Source organism: Trachemys scripta, chromosome 6 (genome assembly GCF_013100865.1).
Source record: "Trachemys scripta elegans isolate TJP31775 chromosome 6, CAS_Tse_1.0, whole genome shotgun sequence".
Classification (NCBI taxonomy): Eukaryota; Metazoa; Chordata; order Testudines; family Emydidae; genus Trachemys; species Trachemys scripta.
In genome coordinates, this window is record NC_048303.1 from 19,739,615 (window position 1) to 19,756,184 (window position 16,570).

The window sequence follows — 16,570 nt, forward strand, 5'->3', positions numbered from 1 at the left end:
TTGCACTCCTCTCATATGTGGATGTGACAGTTCCTTTAATGCTAATTACAGGGAAAAGGTACTTCCAGAACAAGCCATGGGAATTGCCCTGGGAACTCAAGAGTACAGTATCTCGGGGCAGTAAAAGACTCATGCTCACATAGATTTTTTTACATTGTTACATAGTGGTCTAGTTGATGAGAGCCTAGGTTTGCCATGAATGTAAAAATATTTTTATCAACACTATTTCAAGTCCACCGACTGAAGTACAAATATCTTCTGTATGGATCACATCATGAGACAATACCTGGTTGCCCCCTCTCATGGCTAAAGGAGAGGAAATCACCAAGAGGTTCTCCTACAGGGGTTTTCTTCCCAAACATTCCATCAGCCAGAGGGCAGTGTGCTTTGCCCCCCTGCAGAACAGACAGTGAGATGCCAGTCCCAAAACCCTGTGGAGCCCCTGTTCAATGGGAGGCCAGGGCCATCCAGAGGGGTTTTCTAGACAGTGACTGTCCCTAGGAGCACCATGGACAGAGAACTGTGGAAGCATGGTACAGCCTTTGGATAGTTCACTTGCTTTTTAGTAATCTAAGTCAATGGGCCAAATTCAGTTCTGTTACGCCAGTGTGCCTGAATTTGGCATTGGCTGTATTACATTTCCACAGCTCCCTCTCTATGATGGGTCAGTTTTCTTAGGCTATATTTGGCCCAGGATATTACTGCACGCTAGTATATACCTTTGTCTCCTTTGGTACAAGTCCTCCCATCATCTTCCCGGATATAGCCTTCATGACATTCGCATCTGTAACTGCCCATAGTGTTGACACAGATTTGAGAGCAGAGAGTCTCATTGCTTGAGGCACACTCATCGATATCTGAAGTTGAAAAAATGTTGAGAATTCCCCAAAAGTTAGAGGTTCAGAGATCAAATAAGATATTTCCCTTAAGGGTTCCATTATTAGAAGGGATTCTGAATGGATGGTCAAGCAACCACAGAACTTCAGGGGGTCCGGGCCACAGCTTCACGTCAATTGTATTATAATTATTAACTTGCATGGCCCTTTACACATGACCACCACTTGACAGGTCTTTGCATTAAAACTTGATCCTGCAAACCTTGGCTAATGTGAATACTCACCCATGCAAGGTAGTGCTATTGAGTTAGCTGGGAGTGGGATAAATCCCTGAATTAGGAGTTACAATCTGAATTGAACCTCAGAGGTTTGCTTTCATTATTTAATATAATTTCCCTGGTTTTTAGTTTGATGTGAGAATCACGCCCTGTTTCATTGCCAAAGAACTTGAATGCTGCTCAGAGACTGCATGGGGGAGGAATTAACAAGGGGGGGGGGAAACATATACAGCTATTTACTTAGATCAATTAAAAGCATACTCATACTAAAAGAATGAAGGAAAGTAAGAGGAAAGGGCCTAGCACCGTTCAACTTCTTCTTTGAAGAATTTCTAAAAAAGTTGAAAATTCTGCCTGTAGCAGGACACAGCCTTAACCAAAGATAAATGTGACATGTTCTTCATACCCACCTAGGCAGTAGGGTTTCTCTCTGTTCCTGTGTCTCTCCCGGTCATACCGGTATCCAGGATAACATGTACAAAGGACACGTCCAAAGTTATCTGTGCATTGCTGTTCACATGGAGCTTCTGCACACACATCGTAGTCTAAAGAGAGAAAAGTGTGCTTAAGGGAAACATTGATTGCAGGTCCATTTGTTTAGGACAACCGTATCATTTGATATTTTATCTCATCTTATGTTATTGTTCATTAACAAAGTCCTGCTACGTTATCACAGCAGATGGAAGAAACACAAGGGAGATTGTGAGAAAATGTAACTAATGTTTTATTGGGGAATTATAATTCCTAGTCACAGCTTTTCTAGGGGTCTAATAATTTAAGAAAGGGGCACTTTATTTGTGTTTGCACCAGCACCTTGCACTATGGGATCCTAGCACAAATGAGGCTCCTAGGTGCAACAATATAATAATATAATAATTAATATGCTGCTTTGGTTGCACAGAATTAGTACTTATTCTCAGGGAAATATTAGTTGCATAAAAGTAATTTGCTTTTTTTCCCCTCACCACATTCACAAGTGATGGAAGCAACAGCTGCTGTGTAATATACTATACAATAGCTTATGGATAATTCTGTGGCAAATACATTGAGAAAATGTTTCAGAAAGAAAAGTTAGTTAAAATAAACACATTACCTGCACCAAACCAACCCTAATTGCCTAAGCAAAGAGCACATGGTTAATAAGGTATCACCGTTTCTAATAATATAAATGTACAGACTAGCATCTGATGCCTACCCTCTTACCGGAGTGTAGTGGAGCGTTTCCACCTGGGCCAGCTGGCCGTCTGGGGGTGTAGACTGAAGCCCAAGTGAAGTTTTCATTCGGGCTGGTAACCATTCACTTTGCAGTGAGGATGCAGGCTAAATCACGCCAGTGATGATAGTCATCCAGTACCTTCCCACAATTCCCCCCAGAAGCCCAGAACCATAGACAAATTCTCCCACAATTCTCTGGGAAAGAATTACAGAGCAGCTCATCTTACCATAGCACAAAGATCCATGAGATATGCCCCCAGAAGTCTGAGTGACATATACTGGTGAGTGCAGTACCAGAGAGGACACAATGATTTAGGTAGGGCTTTAGAGTCTGGATGGGTAACGCCCTGGCGAGGCTAACAAGGGTGCTTAGACCCAGGTGCCAATCACACAAGTTAACTCTGCAGTAAAGACATTCCCTCAGTGTGAAGGTTGATTAGCTGGAGAAGAAGGGGAAACTGAGAAAGTGGCCGGGCCCAAAGCAAGTCTGGATAAGCACTGCTGCAGGCCCTTAGAGGTTATATCAAAATTCATGACAATATTGCTTTATATCATTTAAAAAAAAACTTCTAAACGTTTAATTCAGAGTTTATAAAAGGGCCAGTCCACTGTTTTTAACCTTTTTAAAAAATATATTATTTTTAATTGTCGCTTGCATTATTTTGGCACCAAAGAGCTGTAATCATGGTCCAGGACCTCACTGCGTCAGGCACTGTACAAACACAGAACAAAAAGACAGTCCCTGACCCCAAAAGCTTGCAACTTAAGAAAATGTAAATCTAAGTAAAATCTAAATGTTTTTGCCAACATTCCAACATGCTTTGCATGTATACCATACTTTTAAAATTATTGAACAAATATTCTGATTCATACTAGTGATTGGCAGCCACCTTGTGAATTGCTGAATTTTCCAAAAGATCAAATGTCATAACAAATTACTGATAGATGGCAATGCTGGTTAAACCCTGTCACAGTTTCAGACTTAACTGCACTTTGCCCCCACTCCTGGTCTTTCTTGAGGGCACCCTCTTAAGGTCTCAGGCTCTCAACCATCACTTGTGTCAGACAGAGAGCTACATCTTTCTCCCTCCAGACCGGGGGGATGAGGCTTGTAGCCCCTCTGTACCTCACTGTGATTTCCCCAGTAGGCCTGACAACGCCTGGCCTCTGTGGTTAACCTCTCTTCAGGGGCTACAGCAGTGTACACCAGTTACCAGCCAGTCTTCATACAGCAAAATACTTTTATTCTTAGACTAAAAGCATTACAGAAAAAAACATAAAAATCTGGCTTACCCAGAGGCCACCCATCCATCCTATGGGGTCCCAGTAAGCCAAAGTCCTCCCAACCCATGATGAAGGGTTGGGACCCCCCTTGGACAGAGGACCCTGTCCGCTTGCTGAATCAAAGGAAGGCCCTTTGCCAGTTCAAGCTCATCCTTTTATACCAAAAGCCCTTTCTTTGTTTGCTAGCCTCTGGAAAAACCCCGCTTGAACTAGTATATGCAAGCCAGGAAGCGGGGAGGGGAGAAGCCCTCTTAAATGGGGAGAGGTGGAGAAATAGGAAGGGGAGTTGTGGCATATCAGATAATGTGTTTTAGCGGGCCTGATCAATTCATTGTGCCCCAACTCACTATGTTTGTTATCTGTATCTAAAAGGTATCACATAATATGTCATTTGAAACTCACTGATCATTAATATTATTGCATGATGTATATATGGGGTGTGTATTAAGAGTTATAGATATAGGCAGGAATGATGACTAAAATTTGCTTAAGCCAGGCACGTCAGGGGGAGTTGGTAAACAGGTCTGCCCTAGATGAAGGAATACATATTTGCTTCTCCGACCAGCAAATGACACATTGGTGATTAATACCATCATAAAATGTATGCGTTAACACTATGTAAGGAATTATGGATTTCTATTAATATTAGTCTTTACAGTCTGTGTCTAAACAAAAGGAGAAAGAGGTCTCTCTCAGATAGGAGGGAACGTCACAGCTATCTGTAAAGGGACTGTTGCCCCTTACTAACATTCAGTGGGGGTGTTTTGGTTGACTAGCTCCCAGCACTAAAAGGGGAAGGGTTGATGGGAAATCAGGAGCCTGAGACTGACAGTCCCCAGGATCAATGGGGAGAGGCCAATGCTCCAGATCAGCCTGATTGACAGGGCGGGCAGGCTAATCAGAGAGTCAGAAGGCCAGGGGGGGTCCCGTCCTCCATGTGAACTGGAATTGCCTGGGTCAGACTGAGTGGAGCTAAGGAGAAAGCAGGGGCCCAAGCTGAGCTGGAGAGCAGAACCGTGCCAGAGCCCGAGGAGCCAGAGACGCAGCCCAGGGAGAGCAGAGCTGCAGCCACAGAGCCAGGTGTGGTGAGCAAGTGGGGCCAGCCAAGGGGGGACCTTGGGCAAAGGGCCCAGCAAAGAAGGACACCCCCAACCAACGGTCCTTGCAGGCCAGACCAGGAGGGGACCGTAACCTGACGGGGGGCTGACGCTGGGAAGAAGGGTCCCACCACTCAAAGCCCGGAGGTGTGTGGCCACCACCATTGCAAGTGTCCAACCCGCAGCATCCCTGCAGCACAGCCAGGGCCTGAGAAGGAGCCTGGGACCTACAAGGAACAGACGGTGAACTGCCCTGACGTTCCAGAGACACTGTTTGTGATGTTCCCTGCCACAGAGCGGGTTGATGTGTTTTCCTTTAACTTTTCCCATTTTTCCTTGTTCTTTTCTTTAGATTAATTGTTAATTAAACAACTCGTATTTGCTTTAAATTGTATGGAATAATCAGTGGGTCAGGGAGGTGCCCAGTGCAGAGAGGGTACCCCAGAGTGGGGACACCCTAGCCGCTGTCCTAGGTGACCACAGCAGGGTTGGGGGTTGAGCCCCCCAGGAATCCTGGGCCCAGCCTTGTTGGGATTACGAGGACTCTGCCAGACAGGAGAGTGGAAGGGGAGACCTCAAGGGCAGGGAGGCCTCTAGGTAAAGGGAGTGGGAGCGAGGACTCAGATCCTTTCGCTAGCCCACTTCACCGGGGTAGTGCAGAAGCCAGGAAAGTTCCCCACAATAGCGGGTCCATTCCCCCGCTTACATATATACCTGTCTCCTATATCAATTAAGCATGGTGGAATCAAAACAATGGATGCCCTATTTACATACAGGGTGATGGGAAGCTCACAGAAAGGGGAAAACACAATGAGGTCATCCTGCCTCTTGAAACGACGTCATTAAACTTTGGAAGACAGAAGCAAAGACAGAAGCCATCTTTGGCATCCATCACTAGATGGACACAAGGCAACAGAGCTCTTGCAAGCTGAGAAAGATGGGTCCTTCAGCCAGGTGGAGGAGTTGAAGTCTCTGCAAACTGAATATAGATGAGAAATCTGCTTAGGCAAAGACCTTTCACCTAGGAAGACAAGGGAAGCCAGCATTTTGTACTGCTGTGGAAGGTCCTGACTGAGGGAAAGTCAGCCATGGCTGAGAAGAAGGAAGACCGGTGAGAGAAAGCATCTTGAACAAAGCTGGTACCTTACTAAATTTAGTTGTAGACTTTTAGATGCGTTTTCACTTTTATTTGCTGGTTTCCCTTTCTAACTTTATTCCTTTTACTTGGCATCACTTAACCTATGTCCTCTTGTTAATGCATTTGTTTTATTTTAACCATAAACCAACTCAGTGCTGTGTTTGAAGAGAAGAGATTACTCATCTTGTGCAGTACCTGTGGTTCTTCAAGATGTGTGTTCCTATGGTGCTCCACTTCAGGTGTGCATGTGCCTCTCAAGCCCTTAATCGGAGATTTTCTGTTGGCAGTGTCTGTTCGGCCCATGCATGTGCTATACGACCTCATGGTGCACACCAAAGTATATAGAGCTGCATGGGTGAACGGCACTCAGCTCCTTCTCTACCCGAATGTCCAACAAAGAAAGGTCTGAAGCAGAGAGGAGGGCAGGTAGTGGAGCATCCGTAGGGACACACATCTTGAAGAACCAGTTACTGCACAAGGTGAGTAACCTCTTCTTCAAATAGCGTCCTTATGGGTTCTCTGCTTCAGATGCCTCCTGAGCAGTATCCCCACATGAACCCCTTCTCCCCCATTGTCTGACAGTCTCTTAGGTGGTATCAAAGATAGTAACACCTGTCCTTTTGGGGAAAATAGAAGAATTTAGTTGAAATGGGCTGGAGCTTGTTGTTGTTAAAGTCCAATCCCATTTCATCCCAGGTGGTGTTCGGGATTCGGCTGGAGTCTGGAGACAGAGGAGGGGGCAATGTCATCGGGGTCCCTTTCTCTTGCCCGGTGTGGTCACGGTTAGGAAAAGCCATGATGGTGACGCTCACTCCCATAGCTAATTCCCCCCCATACACACAATCTCTTTAAGGACCCTTAAGGAGCTTCGGAATTGAGTCTAAGACTGAACACAGTCTTTGATCCAGGCTACAAGCATGTGTGCTTTGCTTTAGCTGAGCCCAGAGAAGGAAGAGAGAATGGAATTGTCAACCATGAATAGTAAGACAGAGAGAGAGGAAGTTCTGGAGAAAAGATGAAAAGTTCTATTTTTGACATGTTTGGTTTGAGAAGGTGGGGCAGAAGGAGATGTCAGAGAGGCAACTGTAGTAATAAAAATAGTACTTAGCACTCAGTCTCAAATTGCTTTTCTAAATATTATTATCCCCATTCTACAGATGGGGAAGCTGAAGCACAGAGATGTATGATACCTTGTCCGAGGCTTAGATATGTATAGAACCCACTCTCATACCACTGGACTGCATTGCCTTCTATCTGGATATGTGGGAATTAGAGGGTAGAACAGGGAAGGGAGAATGGATGGAAACGACAGGAAGGAGGTTGAAGACCAATGAAAATGCCATTGCCTTAGGGAGGAGAAACTATTTAAAAAACACCTGCCCCAGAAGGAGAACCAAGTCTTTCTGCTGCATACATAATAGAGTAGATGGAGCAGGGTCTGCCTGAGTTCCCAAGCCCTTCCTTGTACTTACTGCTAGTTGCACAGGAAGACGGTACTACAATTGCTTTTTTGGTGGTGTGATTTGCCAGTAATGGCTAAAAGGCAAAGATATACTTTAATAAGGAAACTAACAACCTGAGACATCTGTAATATACTTATGTGCCTGTGATGAGATATGCATTTCAAGCACACTCATACTGCCAAGATTACGATGGAACGATGTGCGGGGAGCGGTTACATTTTAACAGAGTAAGTTAAAAGAGTGTTTCTCCGAATCATAGTGTTTCTAGTTTATACGCTATTGCCTCAGACAGTTTCAGATGTTTCCGCTGTTCCTTTGGTCTGTGAAATTCAAGGTGAAACTCAGGTCAGGTTGAGAAGGGGCTAACGGAGGATACAAAGAGGGCTGAGCTGGAGGTAGAGAAACCACAGCCAGCAAACAAGTGAATTTAAAGGAAGAAATTCTCCACGCTTGTTAAGATCCAGAGCCCAGGGAGAGCTAAACTAAAGTCAATGGAGTCATAATTAAAAGCTACTTTCAGGTTCACCTAAATCTGAATAGGTCAAAACTAGAAACACCAATTCTCTTTTGTTGTGGCTTTTTTGTTATCCATACCCCTGTTTCTTCTCCCACAATCTCCGTGATGCTTAGTCAATAATCACTATCGACACAGGATATTTTACTGGAGACACCATCCTAAGAAAGCCAGAGGATGGATTTGCAGAGAGCCTGAGTTCTTTCCAGTCTATATGGTCTCCATTTCCGTCTCCCTATATTCTACAAAACCAAAAATTTCTTCAATCCAACACCATGCTTCTACTCAGTCTCCGTCTCTCACACTGTAGCTCACCAGTCCTGCTATGAGCTCCCTACACAAACACAAAGGCAAAGCCCAAAATAAAAACCCTGAACATAAGCAGACCAAGTTGAACTGATCTCATTCAAACCTCACCCATTGTTGCAGCAACTCTGCTGGGTTTTGTGCTGGGAGCACTTTGAATTTCTCACCACATTGACAGCATGAGGATCAATATTTTTAGGAGGTGGCTATTTTTTGTTATCTGACAACAAACAGCTCACTTACCCAGGGGCAAATGGCAGTAAGATCCACAACTGGGAGGAACTTGTTGGCCAGAATTTATAAGCCAAAGAACAAGCAGTTCACTGGGTTTCTCAAGAACGACATTACCCTGCCTCTATTCCCTTCAAAATGTTTACATCTCATACTAAGGAAGCTCACTGACCAACTCCATGGTCCCCGTATGGCATTGTCCTTGTACAGATGTGTTACACAGCACAGCCTTTTTATTTTCAGCTTAAAGAGTTTGCCTACAGCAAGAGGATTTTGCAGCTTTGCAGTCAGTCTTAGCTCTGCGTATATGGCTTGATCCTGCATCAGGAAAGTCAGTGAGAGGAGGAGACATCTTGTGTGATGCAGTTTTGTGAATAACTGTTTTAGGGACTGATCCAAAGCCTACTGAAGTCACTGGAGAGACTCCTGGTGATGTCAATGGGCTTCAGATCGGGCCCTTAAAATTCATGCCTGTCATCCAGTAGCATTGTGTGTTGTGTCCATGAGCTACAGATTCACTTGCAAATGCGTCTCATTCTTTTCTAAAAGATGATCCAGATGTTCCAAGCCCTTTGAACTCAGGAGATTCAAAACCTGTATCTACAAAATATGGTTTAGCATCACTCACTAATGCCTGTAAGAGAACACTCCCTTTCACCACAGCATGAGCTACGCAGAATAATTCTCATTGCCTTTAGGGGCTGCCCTGTGTAAGAGGCAATATCTAAGCTGCACCACCCCACGAGTACTCTGGGGAGACACCCCTCTGAGGCACTATCCTCTCCCAGCCCACTGCTGCTGTTGGAAGAGAAGGAATAATTAGCTGTTGGCCTAGCTGCACTGACTAATACTCCTGGGTGGAGTGGCTCTCAACACACATCCAAGGGCAGAATATGGCCCTGTGTGTACACTAATTCATATCACAAGATCTATACAACCAGATGTATGTAGGGAGAGCCAAGACCTGGCTTCCTAGTTGAAATATTTTGAAGACACAGAATTTTATTGTATTGCTATTTCTGGTAACGAATCCCACACCAGGGAAAACCAAGCCTGTGGTTAACTCAGTATTTTCTCCCAAATTAACAGCACAGAAAACAGAAGAAATGAGAAATGGCTAATGGCACTGGGATGTGAAGGGTAAGAACAATGAAATCACATACCTTCGGGGATGCATTGTCCAAGAACAAATTTATAACCCTTACAGCATTTTTTCCTGAAAGACAAAAATAGAATAAAATAAAGTAAAATAAAAATGCTGTTTAAAGGAGATATGGCCTTTAAAAACAACATTTATAAAGGGTTTAAAAGTTCTATTTGAGAAGCGATCTCAAAAATAAATTTAAAAAGCCATTAATTCGAAAAACTAATTAATAAACTGGTGATTTCTATTCCTGGGTATACAGAGAGATTTGAAATGATCCATACTAGCACAAACAGTGCATGGTAACCTTCAGAATGAAAGGCCTTTTTTCCGTCCTAGATGGACACTGATCTCTAAGTGGAAAAGCAAAGTTCTTAGGCCCCCAAAAGCTCTAAGCATCCTGTCCCTCTTCTCTGCTGCAGTCAGGGCTTTCTGTGTCTCTTATTTACGCTGGATAACTGCGCTTTTAAAAGGTGAGTGTTTGGAGAGAAGTGGGGAAGTTTGTGGAGAGCACCTCAATTACCCCCCCCCCCCAAAAAAAAAAATCATGGAGGGCATGGAAGTTTGGACGAGAAGATACCTGTTGAAAAAGACCTGGTACTATTTTGTAAAGCAAGAATATTTTGGATCTTCATTCAGTCAATTCTAAGGCAGGGTCCCTTAGCCAAGATTTTCAAAAGTGACTAGTGATTATAATGGTGCCTCAGCTTCTTGGCTTCTACTTGAGACACTTCAAAAGGGCCTGATTTTTGGAAAGTGATGAGCACTCACCGTCTGAAAATCAGGGCTCTAACATTGTGCACCCAAACACTGGGCAACTCAAAATCATCAGTCCCTTTTGAAAATCATGGACAACTTACGTGTTTGTGTGGAAAGCACATGACATACTTCTGGAGCTATACATATAAACAACCATGATCATAACTTTCGTGACATGCCATAGAGCGTTTCCAAGCATCTGTCACTCTAAAGTAAACCGACTGAAGGGCCTATATGTCAGCTAGTCATACACACAAGATTAAATGTTATAATTCATTTCCCACATTTCAAAGAACTCTGAAAAGATGACGATTAAATAAATGAGATATTTTAACTACAGAAAGATTAATAGGGCACTTAGAATGTTCTAGAAACAGGGACACTTAAATATTAACACTTCTATATGGTCTGAAATTTCTTGAGCTGTTCACTACATGAGAAAGTTCTGGGTGTAGGGAAAACATGTGTTTCTTATAGGCTAGTGTGAAATCACATTTAAACATATGGTGTTATTCCTCTGTTTCTATTTTGTATGGCACAACTACAATAAGCCTCCAAGTTTCTTGATAGCATTTCTGAATACATACTAATGGATACAATCTTTACAGTCCTCTATTAGAGCGATACTAAGGGCCGAGACTGAGTGATCTTTTCTATTGCTTGTGGACTGCCAGCACTGCTTACCCAGAAGTAACCTGTCATTCAACCTCCCGTGGAATTAAATTTAAATTAAGTGGCTTAATCTGGTTTTTGAAAGCTTGTGGATTTTAGAGATATGGACTCTAGAATGTTTTGCAGACGTGCTGAAGTAAAGTGTCTGGTAAGCTAAGAAGTAATCACTCTTCTGTTTTCCTCCTTAAATGTATAATTGACCTAGGAGAATGCTAACGCAATGGAAGTCAATGACACAAATACATCCCCTAGGCGACCCAGAGTTCATCACAATATATCATTATGTTGTACTTAAAACAACTATCAGTTGCAACTGACCATTTAAAACAAACAATATATTATTCCAAACTATGTAAAAACAAACTTTGGCTGCACATTTTATACACTTTCAAAGATTAGCCAGAATATAAATTAAATTTAATGAAGTTTGGACGGCTGCAGGGGAAGCTTTGTCTTGTTATGCAAACACTGGTCCTCATTAGACTTCACTACAAACACTGCTGTGAAGTTTTATCTTCAAGACAAACAAATGAAGGAGGAAAAAGTTCAAAGGTGCATCAGAGAGGCTGTTCAGATGCTTCAAACTATGCAGACGGCTTTCCAAATGCACAGTCATCTCCTTTCCTCTTCAGGATAGGGCGAGACTGATAGCACCGTCTCCTTGTAGGCAGCAGTATAGACACATACCAGTGAAGAAACCAGCTGGTAGTGATAGAGAATGGAATAAACTACTCAGATGCTTAAATCTACGCACATGCCTTGCTGGATCAGGGTCAGAATGCTCAGTACCTTTCAGGATTGGGTCCTAGCCTCCTAAATCAAATACTTGTGGGTTTTTTGCAAGCTAAACTGTGTAAGTCTAAAGCGAACGTATCTTCCCTTCTGGATTACTGTATTAGCTTGTTCCCCTGCCCTTCCCACCCCAGAATGTACCAGATGCACAGAACTCTCATTGACTGTGATGTCTATAAAAACTTGACAACAGTTAGGTTACTGGTGTGCTGAGACCACAGCCGATCATGCTGACCAGTACTGTCTCATTGTTTCCTTATACTCTCCCATCTTTTTATCCATCTGTATCCAGCTATTGTCTCTTGTCCAATACTTAGATTGTAAGCTCCTTGGGGCAGGGACTGTCTTTGTTCTGTGTTTGGACAACATCTACCACCACGGGATCCTGGTCCATGACTAGGGCCCCAGGTGTTATGGTAATACAAATAAATAAAATAATAATAATAATGAGGGGGCAGTGACTCTTCATGCTACTGGGAGTAAGGGAGGTTCTCCGACATAAGACGCATTGTGACACTGGACCAGACCCGAAGTCTATCTAACCCGTATCCCATCTCTGTTAGTGGCCGGTTCCAGATCTTGTAAGGAAAATGCAAAAATCCCATGATAGGCAGATGTGGGACAGTTTCCCCCTATATAGGTCATGTCCTGATTGCTAATAGTTAGAGATTGGTTTACGCCCTGAAGCACGAGATTTAGTATTTCTTCCAGAATGTCCGTTGTCATTCATTATAACTACTGGGTACTCTTGGTATCCAGATAAACAGCCAATCCCTTTTTCAATCGTGTTAGGTTTTTGGACTTAATGACACAGTGAGGCAATGAGTTCCACAGCTTAATTCTACAATGTGTACACACACACACACACACACACACACACACACACACACACACACACACACACACACAAAAAGTATTTCCTTCTCTCACTTCTGAATTTCTCACCATTTAATTTTACTGAATGCCCCTTTAGTCTTGTTTTATGAGACAGGGAGAACAGAAGTTGCTGATCTCCCCTCCTCTGGATTATTCCTGCTCCTCTTCATGGTAGCTTTAAGTCCCATATGAGGGAATGGCACAAAAAGGACCTAACAAGGCCTCAGAAACTGCATTATCTCCCGATACAATCCCTTAGCAGTAAATTCCCAGTTCAGAATATAAGCTTCTTTTCTTGATGCCAACTCCTTTTTTGATACATGACTTTTCTAAATAGCAAACATTAATTTGACATGATTTTGCAAGGGGATCTGACAGGTTAGGGTTCATACACAGAAAATACAATAATATAGTACTTGCTGCCCTGAACATCATATTACATCTCTAATTCGAAGTAGAACAGCCTGGGATGTATTCTTGATGACCTTTACATTCTTTAGGCCAACTACATTCCTGAAAATCAATTTATCAAAATAACTGACATTTAAGTTGATTATTAACAGAGGTACTTTAGTGGTAAAACTTATTTTCAGAACCTGGCTGACATTTCTAATCAACATTGCATAATTATGATCTCATGATACATAATGAGAGGCAAGCAGGCTGCTACTGATCGTTTTAAGCACTGAACAATTTTCTTCATGACTGTTGCTAGGTAGCTGTACATTTAAGTGTGAATCCAATACAGGGGATAATATTTAGCTGCCTCAGAATGTGAAAAAGTAGTGGATCTGCTGTGAAATTAGCTTGGTTCATTATTAAGTTCTATTTATAAACAGCGGTAACTGTTTAGCACACCTGCCTTTCACATCATGTAACAGGGTGGTTTACCTATCAGAAAATGTTATATCAACAGTTTCCTGTCAGTTTCCATGAGCTCAGTGATGTAGTATTCATTCAGGAAAAGCACTGTTTTAAATAGGAGTTTCTCCTGAGTGAAGACTGCAGGAAGTCCCCATCTCCCAAAATCTGGCACCTGAAGTATTAAAAGAATCACAGTATCAAGGAGGTGTCATAATTCTACAGCTGTCAGCATTCTATAACATTCTAATTGAAAGTGTGTACATGGCCTTAGATGGATATTATATTAATCCATTTACAGGTATCCATCATTAATGTAGCGAGAGGCCACATCTCATAGAGCTGGTCAGAAATTAGTATTTTTCTTGATGGAACATCTTGATGAAAACAAAACACATTTTCATCAAAATTCAGTGGCAAACTTTGCCTTTCCCCCCCAAAATGCTGGAAAATTCAACCAAAAACTGTCAAAAATCAAAACACTTCAGGTTTTCAGAGGAAAATTTTCACATTTGGGGTTTTCCAGTGAAAAATCCAAATTTTCAAGGCTATATTCCTTGAAAAATTTCATTTAATCGAAAACCCAATTTTCCATTGAAAAAAAATTCATCAGAAAATTCTCAACCAGACCGCTACTCAAAGAATATCATAACATGAACTCACAACAACCTGTGCACTATCTCACAGATCAGAGGTTCAGCAGGAACTGCAAGTGAACCTGCTGTGCTTAATAACACAGGGGAGCCTTTGTAATATGTACACAGAAGGGATACTTATTGTGACGGTCCTAAGTGCTTCTTTGATCTTCTTGACTTTCAGAAATATGCAAGACTCTAAAAGTAATACAAAAAAGGAATAATTAACTTCTATACCTGGCTGATTAATTGTTTAGAAGTGAACCAAACTGCTACAAAAATCCTTGGCTTTTAAAAATTATATATGTATATAATCCTAATGAGCTCCTGCACCCCCTGCCAAATCCTGCATGGACAAATAAGGCCCATCTGTAGTGCAAGAGTGCTCAGTGCCCAGTAGCTGTGGGTATCTAGATTTCACATACACAGACGATTTAAGTATCAGAGGGGTAGCCGTGTTAGTCTGAATCTGTAAAAAGCAACAGAGGGTCCTGTGGCACCTTTGAGACTAACAGAAGTATTGGGAGCACAAGCTTTCGTGGGTAAGGTTCTTACCCATGAAAGCTTATGCTCCCAATACTTCTGCTAGTCTCAAAGGTGCCATAGGACCCTCTGTTGCTTTTTACAGACGATTTATGCAGTTTTGGACAACATGATCTAAAACTGAAAGAACACACTTTGTTTTTATTTGGGATACATACCAAAATCTTGAGTAACAGTGAATGGTGTAGACAGCAGTTCAGTATCATAAGCTAGAAATCATAAGGTTTCTAGACCGAGTCCTCTTTTACAGCTATCTGAAAAGATAAATGCAGCCAAGGCAGCATTTACTATCCTGGACATCTTACCTGCAAAAGTGGGACTCCTCTCTCTTCCTCTGCATATTCCTCTCATCGATCTAGTTCCAACTGTCATTGCAGTCAATGGAAAGACTCCCCGAGACCTCAGTGGGAAATGGATTGAGCCTATAATCATCAGAATGAAATGAGCTGGGACCACATCACCATACTAAGGCAATTTCCCTCTTCTGAAGAAGTCTTTCCATTAATTTCAATGAGATTGAATAATATAAGGAGCAGCAGGTTCCTGTTATTATCTAAAACAGGGGTAATCAATTATTTTTTGTCCAGGTCCAAATTTCTTGGTCGACGTATAGTTAAGGCCCAGACTCCAGAGAATATAATAAAAAAAAAACAATAATGATAATAATAAGTAAATAAAAAGATTTTGGGGTCTGTTCAAAAGCTTTTGGTGGTCCAGATTTGGCCCGCGATCTGCCTATTGACTATCCCGGATCTAAAGAATCTTCCTGGTACCTGGGACCACAACATATGTATTGTGTTCACACTAACTCATTGACCAGTTTATTGGAAAGCAAAATGAGAATTTTGACTGAGTAAAGATCAGGAAGATTCCCCCTGGAACAAGGAAACTGAAGAAGTCAGAGATCTGAGAATCAGCTGGTGTAGTAAAAGACTTGATTTCTTGAAAGTCAGATTTCCACTGAGAAATGGATTTTGAAAGATACGAATGAAGGTCATTGTTCTGACCAGCAATTGCAGTTAGTAATTCAGTCTGGTTGTGCATTACTGTTTTCTCTAAAACAAAATGCTGCTTGGCTCTCGTTATTAACATTTTTATCAGGAAATAAATCCTTTTTTTGGTTGCTGTTAAGGTGAAGCCCTTGATAAGACTGAAAATGCATGCACTATATTACTCATTCTCCAAACACATGCCACAGGCCAGATCCTCAGCTGTTAAAAATCAACATAGCTACATTGACCCTGATTTGAAAGCTTTCTGACATGCTATTTGGCTGTCCATTACTGAAATGTATTATTATCTGATTCTCTCCATCTCAGCTATTTGAAGTGTTGTTTTCTCCTGGTGTTTTTATGGACACAGGGAGTTTTATGATGCGTGAGTAGAAATTGTGTTTCTTGGCCCCCTAACTTACAGAGGACATTGCAAAAATGACAAAATGATGAATTACTTTGCAGAGCTACTGCAGAGCTCAGTATTTTCACATGAAGGAAACTGGCTGCACATCCATCGATAAAGAGACACTGTGATCTTGAATCTAATCAATTTCAAAAGGTGTGTTAAAAAGAAATTAACTACGAAACTCCTTCAGTAAGACAAAGTCTCACTAAGATCAAACAGATCCAACTGTTGAGGCTCATGGTGATGGATGTGCTGAGACGAGATAATAACCAGTTCACCTGGAAAAATGGATTCTTTTGAAAGTACATTGAAATAAACAATGTGAAGATTTGGAATTTACCAAATATCTCCTAACCTGCACCCCCGCCCAAAGATAGTTAGGTGCCTACCTCTGCTTGGGATTCACAGCTGTGAACCCGCTCCTGGAGTTAAGCACCTCAGTCAGGTCAATTCAGCCCTTTCTTAGGAAAAGAGAGCGAGACTGAATCTTCACCCCATTATAACCAATAGCCCAGTGGTTCAGGA

General features: G+C 42.1%; 1 protein-coding gene across 2 annotated transcripts in view; it reads right to left on the reverse strand.

Annotated features, from left to right (window-relative positions):
• The window catches only part of CCBE1 (collagen and calcium binding EGF domains 1), a 184,551-nt gene that overhangs the window by 23,015 nt on the left and 144,966 nt on the right, over positions 1-16,570 (reverse strand). For both annotated transcript variants that reach the window (XM_034773938.1, XM_034773937.1), the window contains exons 3-5: positions 9,526-9,578; positions 1,525-1,659; positions 720-857 (exon numbers count right to left, since the gene is read on the reverse strand). In XM_034773938.1, coding sequence (XP_034629829.1) covers positions 720-857; positions 1,525-1,659; positions 9,526-9,578 — 326 coding nt within the window. The remainder of the gene's footprint in view (positions 1-719; positions 858-1,524; positions 1,660-9,525; positions 9,579-16,570) is intronic.